Below are 27,888 nucleotides of genomic sequence, written 5' to 3'. Positions count from 1 at the left end.
TCCTGCACGCCCCCTACTGGGGATTGAACTCACAACTGGAGCATATGCCCTGACTGGGAATGGAACTCTGATCTCCTGGTTCATAGACTGGCACTCAACCACTGAGCTATACCAGCTGGACATTATCCTTTTTAACAAAAGGGACAACACAAATATTATTCGACCATAAAAAAATAGAAGGAAACCTTGCTATTTGTGATAATATGGGGGAACCTGGAGGATACGATGCGGAGTGAAATAAGTCAGAGGACAAATATTGTATGATTTTATTTATATGTGGAATTTAAAAAAGTAAAACTCATAGAAACAAAAGAACAGCAGTTGTCACAGGCCGGGGGGGGGTGGGGAAAATGGAAGGATATTGTCACAATGTCTAGAAGGGTTTATTAAACTAGTTTCAATGTAGCACCATTCTCAGTGGTAGATTCTCGATCTTGGGGTAAAATCTGGACTTCATGGAATGTGTAATTTATCTGGATGATGAGCCATAGCTGCTAAGTCAGGGATCAGAAAAATGAAGGCAGGTGGGAGCTCATTCTTCCATCAGCTTCCTCCAAGGGCAACAGCTGTCACTTGAGGCAGACGTCCCAGTGGGAGCTGGCCTTGGATGGGCAGAATTCTGGCTTCTCCCCCTGGAGGAGACAGTCGTGAGTTGGGGGCCTGAGAGAGACCCCACCCCCACTTGATGAATCACTCTGGCTTACCTGGTACAACTGGCACACGACGGTTAGGAGCTGGCTAATGTCTTCCAAAGGTTTCTGCACGAAGCAAGACAGGAGGTCACAAGTGCTACCTGCCCTGACCAGCCCATGCCAGGCCCAGAAGGGGTTGCAAATGGCCCCAAGCCTGGCCCCTGCCTCCCTGTCTTCCAGACTGGTGGGTACACCCACCACCCTGGTCCCTGCCTGAGGGCCAACCTGAGGGCCACTAGATTCTTACCCCATTGACGAGGACCCAAGGCACATACTCATGGGGCGGCTCCAGAGCGTCTGTAAGTTGGGCATTCATGTGCAAGAGCTGTGTGCCACGGTCCCCCATTGCACAGTCCATGATGGCATCTGGGGACACCTTCGGGGCATAGATCTGCAGGCACTGAGGGCAGAGGAAGGCCAGTGAGCCTTAGCTATCTCCTTGTTATCGCCCCAACAGCCCCCCTAGGGGCCCCCCAAGCCAAGTTTCTGTTTCCTCACTGGCAATAAGGGACAGTTGGGTCCACGACAATGTAACATGCATGTAAACAGCAGGTGCTTCATACATGCCTGAGTGGAGGCCCCTGAGGCAGAGCTGAGGCTGCTCCTGAGTCCACTCTGACCAGACCTTCAGCCCCTGACTCCTACATTTCCCTCAGAGCTTTTATCTGTGCTGTTCCCTCTACCAGGAACACCCATCCTCCAGCTTCCTCAGCATCTCCTCAGGGCTCGCCCTCCTCTGTCCCCTGCCAGCCCCGGTATGGTTCCACAGGGCTGGGGCGTCTCAGGGTGAGTCCTCCTGGGTGGCCTGAATATTTGATGAATGAATAATTGATCAGGGCAGATGAGTCATTCCTTTGGGAGCTCTTTTTCGTAATCTTCCAGGGAGGTGGGCGGGCCCGTCTTGTCACCCCCATACCCCAGAGGAGGGTCATCATCTGTGTCCCTGCACATTCCTGTTCATGGAAGCCCAGCTCAGAGGCTGCTCCTAGAGAAAGCACTCCCTCACCTACCCATGCCCCAGATCTTCCTTCCCTTGACTCACAGACAGAGGCTTAGCAAGGAAAGAGCATTTCCCTGGGGCCTACAGAGAGTGGCTGTTGGGGACAGGACTTGAACCTGGGTCTGAGTGTAGGGAAGGCCAGGGTCTCCCAACCCAGGCCAAGTAAGAGTATCACTCACTGGCTTCAGATTGCTCTCCATGTCATCCAGTTCCTCTAAGCAGACAATGGTTAGGAAGGCTGCGTTCCACGTCAGCTGGTCCAACAGGCAGGCCTAGGGGTGGGCAGGCAAAGGCATGAGAAGGGCCCAGAGCACGCCAAGACCACTCTGGTAATAACCATGGGCACCCGTTAACAAAGCAATGAGTGGAGACACATCGGCAGGGGAGAGAGCTGGTTCCAATCCCCTCTGAGCCTGGATTTTGCCTTCGTTACCGCCTGAAGCCTCCCAGGCCTCCGTGTGCCCTACATGGGACCCTGGGGCCGCTCACCTCCACCTTGTTCCACTTGCACTCCTCCTCTCCATGCTGGCACGTAAACTCCCACTTGCCGCTGACATTCTGTTCCTGAAAGGCAGTGAGGTGAGTACCGGCCAGCTCGCCACAGGTGTCTCCCAATCCTGGCCACGGGCCTCAGCTTCCCTGGCGCCCATGTACCTTGGCGTTTCCGTAGGGCACCAGAGTGACATTGAGAATCTCATAGACCATCAGCCACGTGGGGAACAGCTCTCGGACCAGGAAGAGCCTGCAGCCACCGCACAGGGCCTCGTAGTAGAGACTCACGTTGACAGGTGGTGGGCGGGGCTTTCCAAGGGACACCTGTGGGCACAGGTAACCGGCCTGTGCAGGAGGAAGGGGTATGAAGCAAGTTGTAGCTCTGCTTGGTTCTCTTGCAGAAAGAGAGATGCCAATAGTAAGTGCTCCATCCTGAGCACTCTTTTTTTTTTTTAAATATATTTTATTGATTTTTTACAGAGAGGAATGGAGAGGGATAGAGAGTTAGAAACATCGATGAGAGAGAAACATCGATCAGCTGCCTCCTGCACACCCCCCACTGGGGATGTGCCCGCAACCAAGGTACATGCCCTTGACCAGAATCGAACCTGGGACCCTTCAGTCTGCAGGCCGACGCTCTATCCGCTGAGCCAAACCAGTTAGGGCCTGAGCGCACTCTTGACTCTAAGGCTTTACTGCGCCCTTAAGTGTGTTTGGCTGCAGAACAGATGGGACAGACTTGTATACCGCAGGCAATTAATGCATGCACAGCTCTTGCTTTTCTCCAGCTGAGGTGAAACCTCTGGCCCAGGGGAACCGTCTACGGTAAGGACTCAAGGCAAGCACATTTCTGGTCCCTGACCTCAATCCTGCCTTCCCAGAGGTGCATACCACAGGAGACTAATGGATGCTCATTTGGTGCCACTTCACGCCCAGAGCCTTGCTCCTACACCTGCTCTGACTCCTCTTCCTCCCAAGGGGCCCACTGAACCCTCCCATGCTCCCTGCGGAGGTGGCACCTAGTAAGTGCTGACTTCCGGCTCCAGCCGAGGGGCGCAGGCACCCCGGTTTGTGAGCAAGTCGCCAGCCTCCGAGGCGGGTGTTGGCTGGCGCTCTTCCTTGGCCGAAGTGCATCCGGTAGGGATGCGGGTGCCATGGGCAGGCTTGTCGGGGCTTCCCCTGGCCTCCAAGGGGAGACCCTGATTCCCACCCCAGATACACACAGTAGGTGCTCAGTGCACCCTCGGGCGGGCCGGGCGGGGACGGAGTGGGGACCGCCGAGCGAGCGTCTCGGCTAGAGATGGGAAAGCGAAAGCACTCCGAGTGCGGCCAGTGCCTGGAATTACAGGGGGGATTTCGGCACCGACGGGCGTGTCCCCTGCAGATCGCGGGCTGCGGGGCCAGGTCTCGGAGGAGGCGAGCCGCCCGCCCGCCCGCCGAGCTGTCGTCCTTACCTTGCAGGGGGCCGCCCCCTCGAGGACTGTGTCCAGCGGGGACGCGCGCGCCTCCGCGGGGACCTGGAGCAGCAGCACCAGCAGGAACGGCAGGAGCGGCGACCAGGCCATCACAGCGTGGGCACAGGCGCGGCGACAGGAGCAGTCCGGGGGAGGGAGCGGCCTTTAACCCGGTCGTGGCCCTGCCCCTAGGCCGGACCCGCCTCCCGGGGCCCACGCCCCTCGGGGCCGGGCTGGCGTCTCTGGTGTCTGCAATTCCCTCGGGATCTCCCTTTGCAACCCGCCCCTGTCCCCGTCCCCCCCCCCCCCCCCCCCCCCCCAGGTGCTGGGACAGCAATCACTTGGCCATCCGGCCGCTCAGCGCTTCACCTCACCCTCACCCCAGCCCCGCATCTGCCCAGCCCAGACACCTGAAGCTGGGATCAAGCTCCTGGAGCGCAGGTGGGGCGGGGGCTTCAGAAACAGACACAGAGAGGGAGGCGGAAGGGTCTTCTCACACCACAGAGCCCTCTGGGGTAGCTAGGGTGGTCTAGCCCCCTGCCCCCAGCCGGGGCATCCCTGCACTCTGGGGGGCCAGGGAGGGCAGGCGCGACTCCCTACCTGGGAGTGGGCACTGGCTGCACAGCCCCGAACCCTTTCCCTAGCCTGGCTCAAGACCCCCGTTACTCCTCACCCATGGGCCCTGCCCCTCACCCCAACCCCAGTCCACTCCCCAGCCCAGATATAGTCCCGAGGGGTTGACTCAGACTTGGCCACAGCTGGGCCAGAAAGCAGAAGCCAGAGCAGTAGGGCCGCTCACTTCCCTTGGCCCCCACTCTGACTCTAGGGGGTGGGAGGAAGCTGGTGGTCATTCTTCCCAAGGTTAGGGGTTTTGGGTGGGGAGAGGGGGTGGCCGCGTGCATCCTGGCTCTCAGCAAGCTCCCCTGGGGTTGGAGCAGTAATTCCTGAAGCCTGAACTATGTCCACGGGTGGGGGTTGGGGATGCCCATGTAGGACCCAAACCAGCAGTCAGCCAGCCCAGGTTAGCCCCAGGACCGTGCTGGGCACCTCAAGTGATGGAGCCTCAGTTTCCCAGTCTATAAAATGGGAGAAGAGGGAGGTTTGGGGAATAAAGCCACCGTGGAAGACTCAGAGGCAGAGGGACAGATGCCTGGGAGGATGGTGGGGCAGCTGGGCTGTGACCCTGGGAGGGGGTGACACAGGGCAGCAGTGAAGGCAGACAGAACAGCCCTGCTGAAGGACTGGAAGCTGGGAGTACTGGGAGAACGACTGAGATAGTCACACTTTGCAAGGTCTCACATTCCAGTCGTGACACGGAGTCAGACCTCACAGGAGGAGACGCGCACAACCTGGCCTGGAATACAGCCAATGCCCCATGGCCACAGCTCCCACAACCCGCGTCACACACACGCTGGGGAAGCGCCAGCCTGCACGCACACAGGCTCACGGCAACAGCTTGGGAGCCAGGCTTTGCCTGAAGTCCCCGTGGCTGGATGATCCACCCATCCCATCCCTTTGGACCCTCAGCGAAACCCATTTCCTTCCTGAAGTCTCTGCAAAGCGAAGCAACACGACTTTGGGAGCTAGTTGGGTGCTCTCTCTGTGCTGGGCAGGATGGAAGAAATAGATAAATACAATTGTTAGGCTTATAGGGCAATGCAATCCTTAACGGCCATTTGTAAGCTTCCCGCCACAGGAGAACAAAAGAACAGGAAAAACTCGCTGGACACCAGGAGTCAGGCCACACAAGGAATGGGAAGTGTCCCGAAGGCACCTGATTGCACACCTGTGTTCCATACCCACCAGCTCAGCCCCCAAACCTGCTGGTGACGTTTCCCACCAGTGACTGCATATAAAGATGAAACTCTAGCTACGGCCCCTTGGCTCAGCGCTGTGCGGCCCTTCCCTTTGGATAGATAGCTCATCCCCAACCCCTCCCCTTAAATAATTTCAGTTTTCTTTAGTCACCATCTGAGATGGCTATTTAGCCGGCCCACGTGCACCAACCACCACGCTCACCTTTCAATAATTGCTCACAATGCTGGATGGACTCATACACATAACCCCAGCTCAGAAAGAGCTTTTGGGGTGTCTCATGGTAGGGGTTGTGTCTATTGACCGCACTTGGCAATGGGGAAGTTGCACATCACGATATGGCTGGTGGCTGAGTGCTGGGACTCAAACCGAGGGGGCCAGTGAAGAGCTGGGTTGGAGTCTGGGGTCCCTTGATTAAGCCAGAGTTCAGTGTTTGAACCTCTCTGCTGTGCGACCTTTGCCAGGTCTCTCAACTTCTCTGGACATAAGCAGCTACACGAGGGGGAGGGGGCTGGGGTTGTGGGCCCCCACGGGCAGCCTGAGTTAAACTCAAGCCCTTCTCTGTGTGACCACGTGAATGCCAGGCCCCCAGCACCCAGTGGCCATGGAGAAGCCCGCCAATAACAGAAGCACCCACTGAGTTCCATGTTTTATATCCACATCAGTATCAACGTACCATACAAAACCCACCTGCCAGCCTAGCTGGGCAGGCAGGAGGGGGGGCGGGGAGTGTCCATGGCAGCATAGAAAACCGGGGTTCTTGTCCCAAAAGAGGAGAAAATGGGTTTACAGTCAAGGAAACAAAATCAGAACCCAACACGATCAAGGAGAAGCCTTGAAACTGCATGGAGCGGAGGTGCTGGGGGCGGCGGTGCCTCTCGGCTGGCCCAGCAGTCCCTGCACAGCCTCGGTTCCTGGGAAGCCTGGGGTCAGAGGGGGCCCCGCTCCTGAGGTTATTTTTAATCATTTTGCTTTTGGGGGAGGAGGGCTTCTGGGCAGCAGCTCCATGAGGGGGTAACCAGTGCGGGTTTCACTTCAGGGTTTGGAGGGGAAGTTGGGTCTGTGGGGCATTGGGACCCGCCCGGCCCCGAATGTCACAGCTGAGGTTCTTGGAAGTGGCCCAGCGAAGTTCCTTCCTGCCTTCTTCCTGCCCGGACCCCAGGTCTATGGCTTAAAAATCAGGGCACCAGGCTGGGGCTGAGCACCCCAGGGGCCTTTGTAAACATGGCAGGTACAGGCAGGGGGAGCTTGGGGGAACCGTAGGAACTGGTGGGGGCAGCCAGAGCCGGGGGAGGGCAGTGCTCAGGGGAAAGGGGGCATGGGCTGGAGGAGGTATGCTCCTCTAACAGAGACACAGAGGTGCAGAGACTAAGAGAGACAGAGAGGACAGAGATGGGGGTAGAAAGAGTGACAGGAAGAGAGAGACTCAGAGAAAGCAAGGGAGAGATTGAGACAGAGAAAGATTCACAAAGAAGACACACAGACAGATAAATGGAGTCCTGCTCTGTATGAGTCAGCGGGCGGCCGGGGGTGGCCCGGGGCCCGGGGCGCGCACGGGATGTGCCAGTGTGACGGTAAGTGCGTCGTTGTGTTGCACGAGGGAGGTGTGCTGGTAATGCAGCACCAGCTCCTTCAGAGACCCGTACAGGTTGTAGGGCTCGGCAAAACCCAAGCCAGTGGCCGTGCGGTAGATGACACAGTGCTTGGTATCGCCGTCCACCCTGTGGTGTGAGCAAACAGGTGGTCAGGTGGGCACCCCAGGGGCTCCCCCAGCCGCTCCCTCAATTCTCAGCCCCTGACCTGGTCCAGACCCCAACATCCCTGGCCTGGACACTGTCCCAGCTTCCTCCCCTACCCCCAGTAACCCCTTCTTCCTGTGGCAGCCACGGGGATCTTCTTCCCAGCTGTCTTCCCAAAGTCTAGCACACAGTAGGTGCTCAATAAAAGCTCTTGGAAGGAGCATGTGGCTCCTCTACCCCCAGGGCACTCACACCACAGAGCAGGCGTAGCAGCCCCGCTGGCTGCTCTCACGGATGAGGAAGGTCCCATCCCGCTTGCCGTTCAGCATTTCCTCAGCCTGCGTGCGGTTGATCTTGCCCACATACCAGGTTCGTTCCTCATGGTGGGGGAGGTCATCTTCATCCTCCATCAGTGCATACTGGCTGTGGGCAGGCAGAGAGGGGCGCTGGTCACTTACCCGGCAGCCTCTGGGGCCCCCTGCCCCCCGGACAACACTCCCTTCCTGGTGAACTCCTACTCATCTTGCAAAACCCACCAAAAATGGCCCTTCTTCTGGGAAGCCCTCCCTGCCTCCCTTCATGTGGTCACTCACTCTTCAGTCTCATTTTTGATTCCCAACCACTCGTTGATTTTCTTCTGCCGGGCGCCTTTCTGGGTGAGCCATCTGGAAGGAGAAGGAAAGGCGGGTGGTGCAGCAGAGGCAGGGCCAGACCACCCGGGTCGAGTCCAGTCTAGTCCAGCCTGCTGGGAGGCAAGGGCTGACCAAGGAGGGTGGGTTTGGGTGCAATACCACCGGTTGCCACAAGGTGCCAGACTGAAGGTGGAAGAGCCTGGCTCTGCCAGGAAACCCCCTATTTATTCTATTTCTGTTAACACTCGTGGAGCCTCCAGCACCCGCCACCCCGCGGGGTCATATCACCACCAGAAACTCGGTCTTAGGGGCTGCACACAATGCTGCTGGCCTTCGCAAGCACAGCGCAGTGATCTGTTCTGCGTCTCAGTTTTCCTAGCTGCAAAGGGGAAAGTTTACAAAGGACTTGGAGACGACAAAGTATGTGCGTGGTGGCTCAGCACAGTCTAGCGTACAGCAGGCGCAGGTACGCACCTAAGGCGCAGGTGGGAAAAGAGCCCTTGCCAAGGTCCTCCTAATGGGGTCCTAGGCGAGCGTAGGGCACTCACACCAAGTACTGGTCTCGGATCTTGCGCAGCTGCATGAGGTCTGGCTTCAGGCTGTTCATGCGCTTATCGATCTCCCGGTTGTCCAAGGCCTGTGTCCGCAGCTCCTGTTCCAGCTTCGTGCGGCTCTCGTGGATCTCGGCGATGCGAGACTTGAGCCGTTCTGAGTTCAGCAGGATCCTGGCGGGGGTAAGAGTGGCTCAGGGGCCGTGGATGGCTCCCAGCCTCTAAGCCTCTGCACATGCTGTTTCCCTGATTTCTCCTCTGGTGAACTCCTATTCAGCCTTCAAAGCCCATTTCAACTGACCTTCCCTCCCCCTGGAATCCCAGCTGCCCCCTCTATTTCTTTTCTTTTCCCACTTGCACTAGATGGGGTGGGAAGGGCAGGGCAGAGGAGCAGGACTCACCTCTGCATCTCTTTCTCATTGCCCTCACGCCGGAAGCGTTCCAGATACTCCTTGCTGCACTTCTCTTGAGTCTGGCCCTGCTCTTCGAAGATCTTGATGGTTTCATTGAAGGCCTCGATTGCGGTGCGCTTCATTTGCAGTTCCTGGAGGAGGGGGTGGATCTCAGCATCATCTGGGACTCCCTGCAAGTCCCTCATGAGGGCAATGGCAGATCCCAACTCTTTGTTCAAGCTGTTCCATCCTCTAGGCATGTCATTCCTCTAGCTCTTACTGCACCAAACGAACTCCTAGTCAACCTTCAATCCCCCATTTCCCCAAACACATTTCTCCTTTATAACCTCCCTTGGGTACCTTATTTATTTATTTATTTATTTATTAAATATATTTTATTGACTTTTTACAGAGAGGAAGGGAGAGGGATAGAGAGCCAGACACATCGATGAGAGAGAAACATCGATCAGCTGCCTCCTGCACATCCCCCACTGGGGACGTGCCCGCAACCCAGGTACATGCCCTTGACCAGAATCGAACCCGGGACCCCTCAGTCCGCAGGCCGACGTTCCACCCACTGAGCCAAACCGGCTTCGGCTGGGTACCTTATTAATACCTAGACTTGCAGGCACTGCTGATAATTAATGATTAACCTAGTTGCTACAGTTCATGCGGTTCCTTCTCAGAGTAAGTGCTGTACCAAGCATTTCCCGTGCACCATCTCACAGAGCCTGCCAACAGCCTCCTACAAAGTCAGAAATATTAATGGGGAAACTAAGACTCAGGGAGCCTAAGTCTTGTCCAAGTCACGATGTTCCTAACAGATCCCAGGCAGGCAGGCATCTTGTCCACTCAGAGCCTCAGCAGACGCATCAGTAAAAAGAGGACAAGAAAGAAATCCTCAGGGACCGCAGGGGAAGTAAGCCATTCCCAGCCTGAGAGGGTCATTTGATCTGAGTAAGTTGCATCTCAACTGGCCAAAGGAGTCTTCAACACAGTCCAGAGTAAGACAACCTCCCCTTCCCTGTTTTAGAAGATGCTGTTCTTTACTGTGACCTCCTGACTGACTGTCTAATCCAGTGGTTCTCAACCTGTGGGTCGCGACCCCTTTGGCGGTCGAACGACCCTTTCACAGGTGTCGCCTAAGACCATCCCGCATATCAGATATTTACATTACGATTCATAACAGTAGCAACATTACAGAGATGAAGTAGCAACGAAAATAATGTTATGGTTGGGTCACAACACGAAGAGCTGTATTAAAGGGCCAGAAGGTTGAGAACCACACATCAGATTATTGTCATCACTATAAATAACCTCTAGGTTGAAGGGTACGGAGAAGGAATTAAAACACACAGTCCCAGTTTACAGATGGGGAAACTGAGGTACTGAGAGATGCACAGGTTAACCGAGACATCTCCCAGGTCCTAGCCCAGCTGCTCCTCACAGGCTGACTGGCATCATCTCGTTTGTTCTTAAAAAAAGAATAAAAACACGTACACCCTAGCTCAGTGATGGCGAACCTATGAACTCATTTTTTTTGTTGATTTTTCTTTGTTAAATGGCATTTAAGTATATAAAATAAATATCAGAAATATAAGTCTTTGTTTTACTATGGTTGCAAATATCAAAAAATTTCTCTATGTGACACGGCACCAGAGTTAAGTTAGGGTTTTTCAAAATGCTGACACGCCGAGCTCAAAAGGTTCGCCATCACTGCCCTAGCTGGTTTGGCTCAGTGGACAGAGCGTCGGCCTCCAGACTGAAGGGTCCCGGGTTCGATTCCAGTCAAGGCCACATGCCCGGGTTGCAGGCTCAATCCCCAGTGGGGGCGTGCAGGAGGCGGCCGATGAATTATTCTCTCATCATTGATGTTTCTATCTCTCTTTCTCTCTCCCTCTCTGAAATCAATAAAAATATATTAAAAAACAAAAAACACCACATACATTTATTTCTATGTTTTTAGGACAGTTCCTGGTGCTAAGTGACTGCTTTGTGACCTGGAAGCAGTTGTCTGTCCCCATGGCCTTGCCACTGGCCTCCCTGCCTCGTCTCCCCATGTGCGCAGGCCCGCGGTACCTGGGAGGTGCGTGTGTACTCCTCGTACAGCTGGTCGTACTCGCGGCTCTTGTCCTGGTACTGCTGATGGTAGACTTTGAGCTGGGCGCCCACTGCCTCCACGCTGTCTTCCTTGACAATCTGGTCCTGAGGACACCCAGTGCGAGCAGTGAGGCCACCTGGGCAATTCAGGCCCGGGGCCACCCTCTCTGGTTCCTGCCCAGGCCCCAGACCTGCTGGTACTTGGACACGGGGTACAGGAGCCGTGTGTCTAGTTTGGCATTGTACTGGGCCAGGGACTCATGGCGGTAGTGGGTGATGAGGTCCACGACGGAGCAGAAGGTGAGCGGCTCCGAGAAGCCATAATGCCCATCACGGTGGAAGACCTTAATTAGCTTGTTGTTTCCACCTTTCCTGGGGGTGGATAAGAGGGGGTGTCACCATCCAGTAGGACCCCAAGCCTGACTTCCAGGTGTCCTGGCCCTGACACAGCACATGTCCTCCTCCCCCCCTCCCCCCAGCAGTCCCCAAGGGCAGGCCCCCACCTAAGGGTCAGGGTATACTCTCCCTGAATCTTGCTGGAGGCATCTCGGACCAGGAAGGTGCCGTCAGGTGTGTCCCGGAGTTTGTCGTTCACCTCCTCCCTGTGGGGACACCCAGGATTGGAGCCTCCCATTGGAGAACCTGTCCTTCAGGCCTTGCCTACCAACCACATGACCCTACCCCACAACCCTACCTGGAAATGTCACCCCAGTACCACTCAGCGTCCTGCAGAGAGGGCGGGCTCCCCCCATTAGCCAGCCCTGCTGGGGCAGGCTTGACTTTAGGTGGTTTAGGTGGCAGAGCTGGAGACAGGAACACAAACACAGTGAACGCCAATTCTATGCTGTGGGCCGCTCCCCCCGGCAACCGAACCTGCTGATGCTGGCGGGGCCTGGAGTCTTCACTCACGGCCCCCCAACAGTAAGAGAGGATGATGCAAAAGGGCGTCACCTGGGGGTGCGACCTCCTGCTCCTCCAGGTGCTCCTGAAGCAACTTCTCCACCAGCAGAGCTGGGAAGTCAGGGTTGGGCTCAGTCCTGGGAGAGGGGAGTGGAGTGAGCAGGCAAGGGTATCTGCACACGCGTGTGCACAAGGTCCTGGGTGTGCCTGCACACCTGCGTGAGCACACACGAAAGCTGGGAAGCAGGGCAGATGACGCAGGCAGGTGTGGGAAGCCAACTGCTGCTCATGTATGTGCAGTGCGCGCTCAGTAAATACACCCGCGCTGAGGAGTCCGGCACCTGGAAGGGAAGGTCCAGGCCCCACACGGGTGCCTCTCCTCCGGTCCAGGCCCCACACGGGTGCCTCTCCTCCGGTCCAGGCCCCAAGTCCTCGGAGGGGGGGTCTTCCTGAAGCCCAGGTTCACCCCTTGTTATCCTTCCTACCACCCCAATCAGGGCAGCTGTGCCTGCTACCCCGTCTCCCCCGCCAAGTCTCGGGCCCTTCCTCCATCTAAACCCGCCCCCGCCCCCGCCCCTTCCCAGGCCCCGCCCCCGCCCCTTCCCAGGCCCCGCCCCCACGGGCGCAGGCTGCTCACCCGACCGGTGGGACCCCTGGCGGCGGCGGCGAGGGAGGCGGCGCGCGCAGCAGCAGAGGCCCGAAGGCGACGCCCAGGGCGCGCACAGCAGGACCCGGGGCAGGGGCGCGCCGGGCCGCCCGGCTCAGGTGCTGGAGCAGGAAGCGCAGCGTGAGCGCGTGGTGCAGGGGCAGCGTCGGGGGCTCAAGAGTTGGCCCCACGGGCCCCGCGGCCTCTGCGGACAGACGGCAAAGCGGGGTGAGCTGGGCTTTTCCGCACCGGCCCGGCCCCTACGCGCCCAGGGTTCCCCACAAGGCTCACCTCGCAGGGCACGGCAGGCCTCTGCAGCCGCTTCCAGCGTCACAACGGGCGCAGGCAGTGCCAGCAGGAAGCCCTTGATGCCATCGGCCAGGGCTGCCGAGTCCCACTGCTCTAGGTCGCTCAGGGACCAGTCTGTGGGTGCAGGAGGGCGATGTCTGTGGGGCTGCTGGGGTCCACTCCCTGTCCCCCCATCTGTGGAAGCACTCCCTCACCTGTGCACGGGGGTGGCAGTTCGGGCCTGTAGAGGGATTCGCTGTCTAGCCCTGGTGGGGGAGGAGACATCTGTCAAATGCTGCTCTGATCCCATGTAGGGGTGGGGGAGGGGGAGGGGGGCAGAGGACGCAGCACATGCCAGGGCGGTCCCATCTCCCCTGGGAGCCATTCCTTCCCCAGTTCAACAAGGAGGCCCAGAGCATCTGGGCTCAGCCTTCTCCCATGCAGAGGGAGCCCAGCAGCCCTGTTAAGGGATAAGTCGCCCATCACCAGAAGTAAGCAAGCAGAATGCAGGGGTTGCATCAAATCCCAGGCTCACCTGTCCGCTCAATGGCCTCCACAAGCTTTACCAGCAGTGGGGGAGCCACATCAGGTGGGGAGAACTGCTCAGCTAGGTCAGGGAGTGTGAGGCCTGGCAAGAGGGAACAGCATGTTGGCAGGATCCCCAGAAGGACCCTGGCCCCTTTCTTGGCCGGCTGCATCTCGGCTGGGGCAGCTCCAGGCAGGGCCCAGCTCAGGTAAGGGCCTGGCATCTGGACCACTTCCCCAGGAAAGCCAGAGGCCCCGTGGCTGAGGGTGGGAGGACCAAGTTAACGGCAAACAATTTTCTGGGTCAAGATATCAGTCACACAACCTCAGACCAGGTGTAGTAGTTTGATTAGTGTCCCCCCGCAAAATGATGTCCACATCCTAATCCCTAGTACCTGTGACTGGGACCTTATTTGAAAATAGGGTCTTTGCAGGTATAATTAAGGGAAGGACTTTGAGATGAAATCATTGTGAGTTTAGAGCCCTAAATGCAATGACTGGTAGCTATAAGAAGCGAGCCATGTGCCCAGGCCAGTGTGGCTCAGCTGGTTGGAGTGTCAACCGGAACGTCGTGGGTTCGATTCCTCGTCAGGGCACATACCTAGGTTGTGGGTTCAATTCCTGGTTGGGATGCATACGGGAGGCAACCCATTGATGTGTCTCTCTCACATGGATGTTTCTCTCTTTCCCTTCCTCCCTCTCTAAAATCAATGTAAAAAGTAAAAGAGAAGCCATGTTACAACAGAGGCAGAGATTGGGGCAACATGGCGGCCGTAAGCTAAGGATGTTTGGAGCCACCAGAGGCTGGAAGAGGCAGAAAAGATCCTCCCCGTGGAGTGTGGCCCTGCCGACACTTGGTCTTGGACTTCTGACCTCCAGAACCTTGAGAAAACACACTGGTTTGAAGCCCCACCTGGGTTGTGGGAGTCTGTTACCGTGGCCCCAGGAAACTCACACAGCAGGTTCCGGCCCCTGCCACTGCTCGCTGTGCAACCTCACGCGCAGGAACCTCGTTCTCTGGGCCTCAGTCTCCTCAACTGAGAAACTGACATTGTTTCTCCCTTTTTAGTGGAATAACAACGTGGTTGGCAGAGTCTAAAGGGAAAATATCCCCATCTAGGCCAGGACACCTCACTCCAAAGACATTCCTCTATTTCCTAAGTCATTTTGCCTTGAAAAAATGATCTCCCACCCCCGCCCCCATTTAAAAATGCTGAAATCACCCCCAGAGGGAAAGGGGCCTCCCTGGCCCAGCCCCTTCAGGCTCTGAGCTTCCCAGGGGGCCCTTTGTTTTCAGCAGCTCCGCCTGCATGGACACCATTGGATGCGGTTCTGGCCCTCGGCAGGGACGCCCTGGCACACAACAGGGGCAAGCCGGGGCCTGTGGGGCCTCCCTGAGTGATGGGCCAGGTGGTGCTTCAAGCTGGAGAAAAGCCCAGCTACAGTGAAAAAGCCCCAAAAATTAAAAAAGTGAAAGAACAAGGGGAGAGAAGGTGGGGCAGCCACGGCTCTGTGACCGGTTTGTGAAATGGGGGGGGGGGGGGAGGTTCCATCAGAACAGCCATCACCCCGTTTTATGGACGAGGACCTGAGGCTCAGAGAGGGAGCAACCTCACCGTGGGTGCACAGCCCAGGTGACACTGGGGTGCTGCACTCGGCACCCTGCATGGGATGGGACGGAGGAAACAACGCAGCCCCAGCATGCTCCCCGGGGCCGGTGGTCCCAGGATCCCGGTGGGGCAGGGTCTGAAGGCACAAAGAGACCAGTTCTCCCTGTTTTCAGATGAGGAAACTGAGGTTTAGAGAGGCCCCTCCCCACCAAGGCACCCAGCCTGGAAAATCTGGAGGGCAGGGCTACCGCCCTGAGCCGGGATGTGTGTGGAGGCTGGACCTGGGCCAGGCAGAGGAGGGAGGCGGCTGTTACCAGGGAGAGAGGCAGATTCTGGCTGGGAGCCCGGATGGGGCCACCTCCTGCTCTTCCAGGCCAACACAGGACACAGGCCCAGGCCCAGGCCCTGGAGACACCAGATGCTGCAAGTCCCAAGCTAGCAGCACACTGCCTTGGTGCCCCCATTCCGCCCTCTGTGGGCACCAGTGTCCCTCTGGCACAAAACCAGACAGGTCATGGGCGGGGGCCATGGTGCGTCCCAGGGCCTTCGCCTTCACGGGGTGGTCCTGAACGAGTGATCCGACCCCCTTGCACTTCAGTCTCCCCATCTGTACACGGGCTTCCCTGGGCTGCTGTGCGGTCAGAGCAGACCATGCTGGGCACAGCGCTCATCGATCTCTTCCCCACAACCTGAGCCTTGGTTTCCACGGTAGAACTCGCCCCCCACCCGCCAGCCCAGCACACAGCAATTTCAACTCAGGGTCCATGAGTCTCTACTCCCAGCACACCCTCGAGAGGGGGGATGGCCGAGGGTCTTTCGGGAGGGGGTGGTGTCCCCACACTGCACCTGCTGTATGGCCTCCATTGAGCGTCCACCCTTTCTGGTTTCATGGCTCCCTTCGTTTTGGAAACCAGGTAAAATCAGGGTAACAAAGGGGGTGCCTCAAGGAACCCTGGCTACAAACCATAGAATGAAGCTAAATTGAGCCTCTGAATTCTACTAAAAACTCCCCACTGTCTTCAGAATTCATCCATGAGGTCCTCGAAGCATGGCCCCTGTTCCCTGAACCCATTACATTCCCACCTCATGGACTCTGTCCTGTTAGGCCCATTGCCTAGAGCCCGTCACCCCCAGCTCCTTCCTTACAGCCTTTGTTGTCAGCTAATCACAATCTTCTCATTTCTTGAACCAGGCCCATGAGGGCAGGGCCAGGCCTGTGTCCACCCCTGTGTTCCCAACACTGTGAGCTGCGTCCAGGCCTTAACAGCAGCATAGTCAACACCTGTCAACTGACTAAACGTCCTTATTCCTCCTTCCCCGGAAGAGGCACCATTGCCTACTGAAGAGGAAACGGAGGGTCTAAGGGGACCACCCCCCCACATCCCTGACAGAGTTCCTGCCTACAGCTCACCTGGCTCAGGGGGCCCCTCTTGGGGCCTGGCAGGCAGTGGGCGGGGGCCGCGGGGCCGAGGGCCAGGCCGGGCCAGGGTCACAGGCCCCAGGAACTCCACGTAGGTACCAGGGAAGTCACCGCGCTGCCGAGTTCGCTCATTGAGGCCAGGTATCCAGCCCACGTTCTGCGGGCAGCGCTCGCTGCCCTCGGCCACACCCAGCCCCTGCAGGGCGGCCCGGCTCACCACCAGCACGTCACCCGGCAACAGCTCCAGGTCTTCTGGCCGCTCCCGGCGGAACGGGTACAGTGCACGGTACTGGAAGCCCTCGGCGCCAGCCATGGTGGGCGGGGGGTCTGTGTGGTCAGGTGGCTGCGCGGGGCCCCAGTGGCCCCATCAGCTGGGTGGGGGCAGGTGGGTCCACTGGGTTGGCTTGAGGTGCTCAGGCCTCTATTTCCAGCAAGAAGTTACAGGTGACTGCGGGGGATGCTCATGCCTTGTTTCCTGTCGTTATTGCATGACCCTCACGAGGGTCACTGGTTGCTCCGCCCATCGTTCACCAACTGGTGGGAGGGGATCGGCAGTGTGCTCTCCGGTCACTCCGTTGTTGCGAAGCCCCCTCAATCCGAAGGGCTGGACTGGGCCAGGCCACTCACTCCCTCCCTCCCTCACTCTCTCACGTGGTAGGCCATAGGCGCCCGAGGCTGGCGGTTCTTCCAGCTGTGCCACATGAGGGGGCCGAGGGCACAGGCTGTCACCATGCTCGGCTGGGGACCAGGGGATGCTGACCTAGGGGGAGACAGGCAAGGCAGGGGCATGGCAGCATAAGCCAGGTCAGACTCCTCCCACCCCCAACTCAGAGAGAGGCCCAAATCCCGGGTTGGAATCCCCTGACTCACTTGGTAACCTTGGGCTATTTCCTGTCTCTCTCTGGGCCTCAGTTTCCCCAGCTGTAAAGTAGGTGCAATAATAGCTGTTCCTTGGGGTACCTGGCCCAGATGTACTGTATGCGGGGTACACAAGCTTTGTTAGAGATGGGAAAACTGAAGCTAAGGGCGGGGAGGTCTTTGTCCTGCCAGGAGGCTACGACTCAAAACCCCAGGTCTGCCTAACGTCAAGGCCCAGGATGGATGAGAGAAGGTAGCAGCCACATGGCCAGCTAGTTAGACTCAGAGCAGGTAGTGCTCAGGGTGCCGTGGGAGCCCTGAGGAGGGGTCGGGCCAGTTGAGCACAGGAGGCAGTAGGGGCACAAAGAGGTAGGAAAGGAGGTCCCAGCAAGATTACTCACCCCACCTTCCCACAGGCAAAGGGATCTCTGATCTCTGCAAAGGAGACATGAACAGATGAACAGGAGTCCTGGCTGACTCAGCGCAGGGCCCACAGTAGGTGCTCAGAACATAAGCAGGTCGGTGGGAGGTTGAGAAGACCTCAGCCCCAGGGTGAAAGGTGGCTGGCAGGAGGGCATTGCAGCTGGCCGTGGAGAGGCTGCTGCTTGCAGGGTGATGACCAACCCCCAGGAGTCCCCAGTCAGGGAAACAGAGCTCAGCAAACACACATTCCCAGTCTCAGCTCTGCAGGTTCAGTCCTTCTGAGAGGTTGGGGTGGGGGGTGCTTTTCTAGAGGGCAGGACCCCACTAAAGACAGAAGCAGGCACTGGCCACATGCAAAGGCTTGAAAGTGGGGAGTTGCTTGGATGGCTCTAAGAAAGTCACGGACCGTGCAGGACCTCTGCCAGGCAGAGGGTTAGAGGGTAGGAGCATTCCTCCTCCTCCACCACCACCACCACCACCACAGCCCTAGGAGGTGCGGGAAAAGAGAGCAGAGGCTCCACATTCCGGGGGCCCCCCAACTTACCCGCTCCCTGGCCCCGTATCCCCATGCTACAGGTGGGGAAACAGGTCCAGAGAGGGGACGTTTAGAAAACCGCCTGGATTCGCTTGTCTGCACTCGTTTGCACACGCCCGGTGTGCGCACCGGGGACCAAGGCTCCCCTAATCCAAGAGGTGGGGTAGCGGAGCCAGGCCTGGCAGGGGCTCCGCGGCTGGACGCAGGGCCTGCGCGCTCATGAGTGTCCAGACGCACACTCAGGCCTGCGTGGACCCCCGGAAGTGGAGCCGAATCCCGACCCTCGTACCTCACTATGCTCACATAATGCCTGGAGCCCCTCATTTCTGCTTGACGCCCCACTCCCAGCAGGGCCCCCCTCCATTCCTGGCCAAGGCTCCAGTCCCTTATCTTTGCCTGGAGGCCCCCGATCCGCCGCCTCCGTGCGGGTGGCTGCACGGCTGCCAGGTTGAGCCCGAGGCCTCCGCTTTCTGTGGTCCCCCCAGGTCCCACGGGCCGAACTCAGCCTAGGCGCCCGCATTTGCACGCACCCCCAGCCCCGCCTGTCACGCCGGCCGGCCCGGACTTACTGGTCGTGGCCACTAACGCCGACGCCGAGGCGGCCGTAACGCGGAGCCGAGCCTGACCCGTGGCTCCACCACGGTCGCCGTCAGCGCCACCGCGGGATCCCCGCCTCCGCCGCCGCGGTTCCGAATGACCGGGCCCACCCCCGGCGGAAATGGCCGAGCATATTCGGGTCGGGCGGGAGAAGGGAGGCTGAGGAGGAGCCTGGAGACGGCTGAGGGCTTCCGGAAAGAGCCGAACGTACTCCCGCGGGACTGGAGAGTGTAGGTAGGGTGTCCCCGAGACAATCAACATTTCCGGAAACAGCCGAACGCGATCGGGTCACGCGCGCGTTCCGGAGCGTAGCCTGGGTTTAAGGACACCCGAGCGATTCTGGAAATAGCCGAGCGCAATTGGGCCAGACGACTGATCCCGAGACTGGGCTCAGCTAGGCTCGCCTGAGCTTAGAAGTTCCCGAGTGACCCCGGAAATGGCTGAGCACCATCGGGTCAGATGAGTGATCCTGAGGCTGGGTTCGGCTGGGGTTCGGCTGGGCTCGGCTGAGCTTAGAGACACCCAGCGATTCGGGAATTGGCCAAGAGCACTGCAGGACTAGCGAAGAGGCTGAGCCCCGAGACCGCGGAGTTTCGGTGATCTGAGGAGCCCGGGTTTGAAGGCGTTTCCATGGCAACCCAGGGCGTCTGGAAGCAGCTGAACCTACTCCGGCCCAGCTAGCGCGAGAACACGCCCAACACCAGACCAAATGCAGACAGACAACTGTTTTCGGCAAGTGGCCGAGGACACTCGGAAACGGGGGCGTGGCCAAAGGTTTCTGACCCTGAGTAGAGCTCAGTAAGTAACCGACACATTTGGCAGAGCTGGGTTTGGGTGGAGATGGGGTCATTTTAGGGCACAGCCCAAGCAAGTATAAAAAGGACACAGAGCCCTAGCTGGTTTGGCTCAGTGAATAGAGCGTTGGCCTGAGACAGAAGGGCCCCGGGTTCGACTGCAGTCAAGGGCACATGCCTCCGTTGCCGGCTGCATCTCCAGTGTGGCCCGCATGAGGCAGCCAATCAATGGTTCTCTCTCATCATTGATGTTTCTCTCTCCCTTCCTCTCTGAAATCAATAAAAAAAATTTTTTTTTAAAAGGACGCAGAAATGGTTTATTTATTAACAGAGCCCAGGGCCCCGGACGGGTGTCAGAATGAAACTTTTAAGGGCAGAGCGCAGGATGGGTACTCACAGGGAGAGGGCAGCAGGCGGCCAGGACCAGAGGCGCCATCAGAGAGAATCTCAGCGAACTCCTACACAGCATTCAAAACCCACTTTAAATGACTTTGAGCCCAGGGTCTGTTTTCACCCCGCCTCCACCCCACTCTCCCCTTACTCATTTTTGGCCCCGAGTCACAAATTCAGACATTGGACCTCCTCTTTGTCAATGTGGGTTTTATTCACTGTCAGCTCCGTGATGGAAGAAAGAAGCAAGTCATGCACAGCCTCGGTCTAGCTCCAACACTTAGGCAGTGCTGGGGGAGGGGCGGGAGGATGCCGAGCAGGCTGCAGTATGTGGGGAAATGCCCGAAGCCATGTGGGGCACAGCGGTCTTGCCAGCCACCTCCCAATGGGAAACAGCTCTGAGATGCCCCCATGGGTCACACCGCAACATGGGCTGGCTGGAGCCAGCTGTATCTGACATCAGACTGCATTCAGGCTCCCTTGCTGACAAGGCCCACAGCAGGGCCTGGCTGCATGACTCTCACCAAGCAGTTGTGGGACAAGTCTCTGCCCCTCATCAGGCCTCCATTGTTTGTCTGTAAATGGGGGTGATGACACCAGCTCCAGCCTTCCCAAGGCTGGCTGAGGGACAAGACATGAGTAAAAGACCTTGGCACATAGTAGGTGCTTAATAAAGTTACTGGGATTAGTTTTGTAAACACGAGGAAACTCAGGCACAGAGTGGAGCAATCATTTTCCCAGAGCCAAACAGTGAAGCCAAGGTTCAAACTCAGACTTCACTACCCCCCGTTTGGGTTTTCGACTCAGTTTCATCCCAGGGAGGCTCTGACACATTGAGGGACCGTCAGAGGGTGTTTCAGACACAGCATGTTCTTGTGCTCACTTGACCAGCATCGAACATGTGAAATCTTGTCCAGGGTGGACATCCTTCTGCCCTGGCAGTGCCCTTTGAGGCCTCCGCCTCCTGGGGCATTAGTGTCCCCCAGTGGAGTGGATGACCCCTCTGCCTAGATGTGGTGAACTCCTACTCATCCCTTAAAGCCCCATTTCCCACATCCCCTAAGCCCAAAGGACTAGAGGCAGACTGTAGCTAGGCTGGTCTACAGATGGAGGCTGTGATGATGGGAGGCAGCCTTCAGCATCCAGATAATCATGGGGATGACTGTTTCGTGGTGGAGGGGAATCTAAATTAGCCTCTCCAAGTCACATCCAAGTTGGGCCCAAACAAGCGTCCCCATCGGTGAGTCTTGGGTCAGGGATGGGATCAAGTAAAACACAAAAAAACTTTAAAAACAAACAAAAAAATGTTAAAAATACAGAAAAACGAGAAAACACACACATGGGTGACTTGTCCAAAGTGCTTCCTTCAGAGCCTCAGAGGCAGGGCCTGCAAACGGCCCCAGATGCCAGGGGTGGCAGCCTGGCAGCCCCGTCTGGCTTCCGGTGACAAAAAGCAACACATTAGGTTTGCTCTCCCCCCCAGGAGCATGCCTGCCCCTTTCCCTCTTCTTCCCCCAAACAGGTTACCTTCACCTTTCTCTCCCAAAGGCCCTTCTTTGCCTCTGTCACTTGTTCCCTGAGCCCCTTTCTTTCAAGGACCTTTCTTTTGCCTCTACCTTTCTGAACAAACTTTCTCTTATACTTAAAAAAAAAAAAAAGTAATAAGTTACTCACAGGGATTTGCTGCTATTTACAGTGCCACCCTCGTCTCCCACTCCTGCCCTACAGCCCCTGACGGATGGCACCAAAACATGCAGGTGCTTGACTCCACCTTCCAGCAAGAAGCGTGACGCCTCCGCCTTCTGGAGTCGCAGGCTGGTGGCTTAGTCTCCATCCAGGTGTCACTTGACTGGACAAACCTTGCACAAAAAACGCACAACTTCCAGGCCAAAGTGAGGCCAGGTGGGAGGGGTCAGTCCTTCTCAATGGGCCCCAGGGCTCCGGGAACAGCCTCGGCGCCCTCAACTGCGATCTGAGGCATCACAGCAGGCAGCCTGGCGGCCTCCTCGAGTGGCTCGTCAAAGCTCACCTCCTGCACAGCCTCCTGCTTCTTGAAAGAGTCACGGCGCTCAGACAGGTGCAGCCTTCGCATGACTACCAGCTCCGAGTCTGGCCCGCGGTTGCGACGCCCCGGCTCCCCCTCCAGCCGCTCACCTGCACCCAGCTTCTCCGCCGACTGGCCCCGGCGCAACCTTGGGGACCGGGTGGGCGCGGGCAGGGGTGAGGGTGAGCGGGGTGGAGGTGCAGGCACAGGCGGGCAAGCCAGTGGGGAGGGTGGGATGCTGCTGGTAGACTTGCGGCGGCCGGACTTGGGACGGGGTGGCCCGAGCTTGGCGGCCAGGCCATGAAGGGAGCTGGGGCGGGTGTGGCCAGCAGTGGCTGGAGAGGCAGGGCTGCTGGAGCTTGGAGATGCATTGGGTGGAGACGCGGTGTCTGTGGATGACAGGTAAAGGTCAGGCCATGGCCCTCAAGTCCCGACCCTGGAGGTGGGGCCCTGGAACTACTGGACCTGCCAAAGCCCACACTGTCTCATGTGACCATTTATGCCTGCTTTTCCCGCCCCTTGTTGTTTGCACAGGCTGTTCCCTTGGCTTAGATCTGGTGAACAATTCCTACCATGCATCAAAGCCCTAGTTCTTTCTTATTAATTCACTAGAGGCCCGGTGCACGAATTCGTGCACGGGTGGGGTCCCTCTGAGTGGCCTGCAGGGATCGGGCTGAAACCCGCAGTCCAACACCACCTGCAGCTCCTACCTGCTGCTCCCGCTCATCCAGGCCCCACTGTGCCTGCTGCGGTTCATGCCCAATCAGTCAGATCAATCGGGAGAGGCTCGCACTGCTGCAGTAGCAGCTCTCGCCAGCCCTGCATCTGGCGCCCTTCTGAGGGGAGTGGCCTATGGGATCGGCTGAAACCAGCTCTCGGACATCCCCTGAGGGTTCCCAGATTGTGAGAGGGTGCAGGCCAGGCTGAGGGACCCCACCGGTGCATGATTGGGCCCGGGAGGGACCACGGGAGGGACCACGGGAGGGCTCCAGGGCGCGTCCAGCCCATCTCGCTCAGTCCCTGATTGGCCAGACCCCAGCAGCAAGCTAACCTACTGGTCAGAGCATCTGCCTCCTGGTGGCCAGTGTAACTGGTCGACCGGTTGACTGTCTGCCCCGTGGTGGTCAGTGCATGTCATAGCGAGCGGTTGAGCAGCCTTAGCATATCATTAGCATACCACCAACTGAGCCACACCAGCCAGGGCCAAAGCCCTAGCTCTTATTCACCCACTTCTCATCTGATGACTCATTACTCACTGGGCTAAAGATACCCATTCACAGTCCATCTGTCCACTGGTCCCCAGAGTTATCCAACAAGGGCCCTCCTCCTTGCCGGTGCTCACCTCTCCACTCCCAGGCCTCAGCCCCAGGGGATGCTTGGTCTTAGGAAGGCAGAGATGACACAGATAACCCCTGTCCCACGAGGTCAGGGGGGGCGGGAGGGGGCCAGAGGGAGAGAAGTAGTAGAGGTCCCCAGGGGGCAAGGAGGGCTTTCTGGAGGAGTAGATCTGTGGTCCTCCAGGAGGCTTTCCCGGCCTCTCTCAGAGCTGGGGGCTCTCACCATCCATTCCCACACGAAAACGAGCTTTCCATGCCCTTTCGGGCTCACATACCCTCGGTGTTTCCCTACTGCCCACCAATTTGGCCCAGCTCTTAGGCCTGATCCATCCTCCAATGTCCTCTCTTCAGCCTCCCCCAGCTTTCACATCCCTCCCGTCTAGACCCTTTTACTCATGACGTTCCCGCTGCTGAGCACAGGTCCCTGTCCCTGCACCTGTCTCTGCCCACCCCCAGGTTGCCTCTTGGACTCCAGGCAATCGGAAAGGCTCTTCTGATCATCTGTTTCCTACATCATGTCATTCCATCTTCCCATCTCTGCCCGCTCCCTCCTCCCCAGGTGGTACTGGGTGCACCCACCTGCCAGGGCATCAGACGCGGGGCTACGGCAGGGCATAGTGGGGCTGGGGGAAAGGCTGTGGGTGGGTGAGCCTGGGAGGCTCTCGCTGGACGACAAGGAGTGGTGGAGGCCGGACGAGAAGCTGCGGCTCGTGTGCAACACCGACGACTGTTTCGAGATCTTCTTGAAGAGCGACTTCCGCCTGCGGGTGAAAACCCCAGGTGCTCTGGTACCCCGGCCCTCAGCGGGAGCTTCCCGACTGCTCCCCCAGTGCCCCCCGCCCCCGCCCCAGCTGACGCAGGCTCCCCCTGCACACTCCCTGGCTCTCACCGGTCCTGCGTCTCACGCCGGCGGCTGCGCTTGCTCCTGCGTGCCATGCGGCCCTTGGCCATGGTCTTCCGGGCCGGGCCCACCTTGATGGACGTGTTCTCCAGGGCTGTGGTCCGAAGGGTGATCTTGTTGCTGCTCTGCAGGAACGATGGCAAGAGGTCTTCTGTGTGCCTCCATCCCATGCGCACCCTACCCACTCATCTCCTATTCATCCTTCAAAGTCCCAGGTCCTATCCAGCCCCATCTCGCCTAACGATCTACCATTCACTGGGCCCAAAATACATGCCCACTGTCTGTGCCCATCCTATGAGCTGTCCATCCATATGCTGGTTCCAGGAGCTACTCAACCTGGGGCCTACCTCCTCCCATGTCCCCACCCCCAGGCCTGAGCCCCTGAGGACCTCTGTCTGGTGGAGGCAGAGATGGCATAGACCCCACGGGATTGGGAAGGGCTTCCGGGAGGAGGGGCTCTGGGGGTGATGTTAGGAGCCCGAGAAGGAAGCACATTCTAGTCTGAGGGGAGGGCGAGTGCAAGGCCTGGACTTGGGAAGAGCAGTGTGGGTAGAGGGGAGACCCAGGGAGAATCAGTAGCAGAGGCCAAGGGGTGGTGGGGATACTGGGAGCCCTGAGGGAGGACAGCGGGTGGGGGTCTGGGGAGTCCTGAGGACAGCGGTGGGGGTGGCACCTTCAGCAGCAGCTCCACGACGTCCATGTGGACCAGCCCCAGGACCGACTCCCCATTGACGTGGGTGATGAGGTCTCCGGCTCGCAGGCCCGCCTGGTGGGCAGGACTCCCCTCCTCCACGCTCTGGGGGGAGACGACAGGGTCAGCAGAGCCACAGCCGGAGACACCAGCAAGCTGCTGCCTCTCACACTGCCTCAGTTTCCCTGACCTTGTGGAGAAGGGATGTGCCAAGCCCTGGACTGGGGGGAGGGAGGACAGCCCGCCCCCTGTGCACTTGCTGCAGGAGCCATAAGCTTCATGCTCACCGAGGGTCTCTGTCTCCCTGTCCATCCCTGTCCTTCTTGCCCAACCCTCTCCCTATAACTGACAGGAACGGCAAAGGCCCAGGAGGCACCAGCTCTCCGTCCTGGGCCCCCAACCGCACAGACTAGAGAGCGCACCATGCCAGGGCACAGCCAGCCCCAAACAGAGTCAAGCTGCCCCACCCCCGCCCCCAAGGCAACTCACCCAGACAACATGGTGCACAGTGTAGACATCACTGTCGCCCATGTAGACACGGATGGCCCGCAGGCTGAAGCCGTACTTCTTGCCAGAGCAGTGGATGACAATGGGGGGCCGCAGGCTGCCACACACAGGGGATGGGTCCCGGCTGGGAGAGGAGTCACGAGATGACGGGTTCGAGGACAGTGAGCGTGGGGATAGGGGGCTCATAAGGGGGCCGCCGCTGCCATCATCTGCAGGGACGAGGGTTAGGGTGTGGGTCACTCCCTCCTGGCACCCCCTAAGGGAGCCTTCCCCTCCCACCACGCTGACCACTCCGGCTGCTTCACTGCTGCTCCAATGTCCCAATGCCAGGCCTTTGCACATGCAGTGCCCTCTGCCAGGAAGGCCAGTCTAGGTCTCCCTGGCTCTAACCCCCTCTCCTGGGGCACAGGCCAAACATCACCCTGAAGGACCCTCCAGCTCCCGACGCCCAGCCAGAGAAGACCCCACCCAATGATTAAAATGGGTATAGACAGACAAGCAAAGACAAGGCAGGGCCATGGACGTTACCGGCCGTGATGATCAGCGACAGGGCGGACACTGAGGCTGACTTGGGCATGCAGCCCCCGCTGGAGGCGGCCCTGGACTTCTCAGGGGCCAGGTCTTTAGGGCCTCTAAGGCGGTGGCCCCGGCTGGCGTCCAGGGCCCGTGGCGTGGAGTGTCGGGCACCAGTGCTGTTGCTCCGTAGGCGCGTCTGACCGAGGGCGGTGGGGTCGGCTGGGAGGTTAGCAGGGTGAGAGGGTCAAGGTCGACAGGCGTGGACACGGTGCAGCCTCCTGGCTTTTTTGCTCAGGCAGTTCCCTCTCCCTGTGCACCTTCCTGCATTCCTCTCCCTAGAAAGCTCCATTCTTCAAGTTCCCCCTTCCCGGAAGCCTCTCCCCCACACATCTGACCCCAGCTCCCCTTCTTGGAGCTCCCTACCCCCGTCCCTCTCTCTAGTCCCATCCTGACCCAGGGAAGCTAGAGGCTCCTTGAGGGCCAAGCTGAGGCCCAAAGCTTCTCCAGAACCTTGGTCTCTCCTATCTTAAATATTCTCTGAAGAACATCTCACCCTTCAAAACCCATCTCAAATAGTCCTTCCTCTGGGAAACATTCCATGATACCTCTCCTTCCACCCTGGGCCCCACCTACCAGAGAGGCTCGAGGGCTTGGGCACCCCTGGGGTGGCTGCTGGGGGCAGATCCAGCTCCCCCAGGATGAAGACAGGCCTCTTGGGGCCCACAGGGCCTGGGCCAGCTCCCTCGTCCTCCGACGAGAAGGCGAACTTGGGCATCGTATCGAGGCTGATGGTGCTCATGAGAGACGGGCTGGGTCCCCGCTCAGGCTGGGAAGAGGATGAGTAGCAGGAAGAACCTGAAGATGTCCAGGACCTCAGCCTGAGCAGAAAAGAGTCCAAGTCACACCTGTCAGATGCCCTCGTCCCAGGACACCCAGGCGACCCAGCCGTCACATCTGACTAGTAACTCTTAGCCCAGAGCCAGAGGCAATTATAAATACAGGGTGAGTTCCCTGTGCCTGCTCCATTCTCTGTGTCGACCTAGAGAACTCCTATTCGTCTTCTAAAACCCAGTTTCCAATGCCCATTCTAGCAGACATTGGTTATTTCTGCTGAGTCTGGACTTTGAAGAATGGAAGGTGTTCTGGGCCGAGGGAACGGTGCAAGCAAAGCCCAGCAGCGTGACGGTGCTACATGTTCCGTGTGGTTCGGAATGCAGAGCCAAGGGCAGTGACGCTAGGAGCCAGGTCGGCAGAAGTCTGACAGGTTGGCCAATATGTTTGACCCTTTTCAACTGGGCCACTAGGAAGCTCTTTCCAATGATAGATTTTGTGGCTCCACCTCCCCTAAGGCTTGGAGGCTGGATGTGCTTATATGGCCCGGCCCACCTACCGGACCTCAGTGCTCAGCTGGCGGCCACACTCCCCTTCGCCGCGTTCCCACCCTTCCTCCCGGTCCTCACTGAAACTCCGCTCAGTGAAGGGGAGGGTGGGCTGCACGGCCAGGAACTCCGAGCTGCTGTAGACCTGGGAAGTAATAAATAACAGCAATGGAAACGGAGGCAGGAGCCGCATCCGCTTTCTACACGCCCAGTGCTTCCCTGTGATCCACTTTATTAGATCCTTACTCAGCATGTCCCTAAAGATAGCAGAATCTGGAGCCCACTGTACCGGTGAGAAACTGAGGCTCAGAGGGACCAGACACCAAGGGGGCCACAGCTGGGGTTTCCGCTGATGATCAGGACAACCTGCCCGGGGCCCAGGCCCACAAGAAGCGCAGAGGAGTTTTTGAGCAAATTATAAACAAAGGAAGGAACTTAAGTTAAGCTTGTGGCATTGTAAAATGACACGCAGCCCGGCCGGCGTGGCTCAGTGGTAGAGCGCCGACCTATGAACCAGGAGGTCATGGTTCGATTCCCAGTCAGGGCCCATGCCCGGGTTGAGGGCTTGATTCCCGGTGCGGGGTGTGCAGGAGGCAGCTGATCCATGATTCTCTCTCATCATTGATGTTTCTCTCTCTTTCTCCCTCTCCCTTCCTCTCT

General features: G+C 58.3%; 3 protein-coding genes across 17 annotated transcripts in view; all 3 read right to left on the bottom strand.

Moving 5' to 3' along the window:
• Positions 1 to 249: 249 nt before the first annotated feature.
• IFI30 (IFI30 lysosomal thiol reductase) lies at positions 250 to 3,799 on the bottom strand. Of its 2 annotated transcripts, none has more exons than XM_036311769.1 (7): positions 3,639 to 3,799; positions 2,347 to 2,508; positions 2,182 to 2,256; positions 1,872 to 1,964; positions 940 to 1,092; positions 705 to 758; positions 250 to 632 (listed from the first exon to the last, which is right to left on the bottom strand). In XM_036311769.1, the coding sequence occupies exons 1-7, from the start codon at positions 3,747 to 3,749 to the stop codon at positions 570 to 572; spliced, it is 711 nt and encodes a 236-aa protein (XP_036167662.1). In that variant the 5' UTR covers positions 3,750 to 3,799; the 3' UTR covers positions 250 to 569. The 2 variants fall into 2 exon arrangements, with proteins under 2 accessions (XP_036167662.1, XP_036167661.1); XM_036311768.1 differs by having other exon boundaries at positions 2,347 to 2,529; positions 3,639 to 3,797.
• A 2,290-nt stretch (positions 3,800 to 6,089) lies between these two features.
• Positions 6,090 to 18,945, bottom strand: PIK3R2 (phosphoinositide-3-kinase regulatory subunit 2). 4 transcript variants are annotated; one of them, XM_036311716.1, is made up of 18 exons: positions 18,642 to 18,775; positions 17,516 to 17,549; positions 17,127 to 17,230; positions 16,248 to 17,016; positions 13,237 to 13,329; positions 12,917 to 12,967; positions 12,705 to 12,836; positions 12,405 to 12,618; positions 11,819 to 11,904; positions 11,562 to 11,670; positions 11,371 to 11,469; positions 11,059 to 11,239; positions 10,847 to 10,972; positions 8,777 to 8,919; positions 8,373 to 8,549; positions 7,786 to 7,857; positions 7,445 to 7,615; positions 6,090 to 7,174 (listed from the first exon to the last, which is right to left on the bottom strand). In XM_036311716.1, exons 4-18 carry the CDS (start codon positions 16,567 to 16,569, stop codon positions 6,967 to 6,969), a joined length of 2,184 nt encoding a protein of 727 aa, XP_036167609.1. In that variant the 5' UTR covers positions 16,570 to 17,016; positions 17,127 to 17,230; positions 17,516 to 17,549; positions 18,642 to 18,775; the 3' UTR covers positions 6,090 to 6,966. The 4 variants fall into 4 exon arrangements, with proteins under 4 accessions (XP_036167609.1, XP_036167607.1, XP_036167608.1 ...); XM_036311714.1 differs by lacking the exon at positions 17,127 to 17,230; XM_036311715.1 differs by lacking the exons at positions 17,127 to 17,230; positions 17,516 to 17,549 and having other exon boundaries at positions 18,642 to 18,763.
• Positions 18,946 to 20,046: 1,101 nt separating this feature from the next.
• The window catches only part of MAST3 (microtubule associated serine/threonine kinase 3), a 37,354-nt gene continuing 29,512 nt past the window's right edge, over positions 20,047 to 27,888 (bottom strand). For all 11 annotated transcript variants that reach the window (XM_036311693.1, XM_036311687.1, XM_036311688.1 and 8 more), the window contains 8 exons: positions 27,240 to 27,373; positions 26,483 to 26,727; positions 25,862 to 26,068; positions 25,316 to 25,542; positions 24,809 to 24,931; positions 24,124 to 24,260; positions 23,814 to 23,995; positions 20,047 to 22,286 (listed from right to left, as the gene is read on the bottom strand). In XM_036311693.1, coding sequence (XP_036167586.1) covers positions 21,766 to 22,286; positions 23,814 to 23,995; positions 24,124 to 24,260; positions 24,809 to 24,931; positions 25,316 to 25,542; positions 25,862 to 26,068; positions 26,483 to 26,727; positions 27,240 to 27,373 — 1,776 coding nt within the window. In that variant the 3' untranslated portion in view covers positions 20,047 to 21,765. The remainder of the gene's footprint in view (positions 22,287 to 23,813; positions 23,996 to 24,123; positions 24,261 to 24,808; positions 24,932 to 25,315; positions 25,543 to 25,861; positions 26,069 to 26,482; positions 26,728 to 27,239; positions 27,374 to 27,888) is intronic.

Source organism: Myotis myotis, unplaced genomic scaffold (assembly GCF_014108235.1).
Source record: "Myotis myotis isolate mMyoMyo1 unplaced genomic scaffold, mMyoMyo1.p scaffold_m19_p_6, whole genome shotgun sequence".
NCBI classification, from domain to species: Eukaryota; Metazoa; Chordata; class Mammalia; order Chiroptera; family Vespertilionidae; genus Myotis; species Myotis myotis.
Note: the sequence above shows the minus strand (reverse complement) of the source record. Positions and strands in the feature narration are given on the sequence as shown.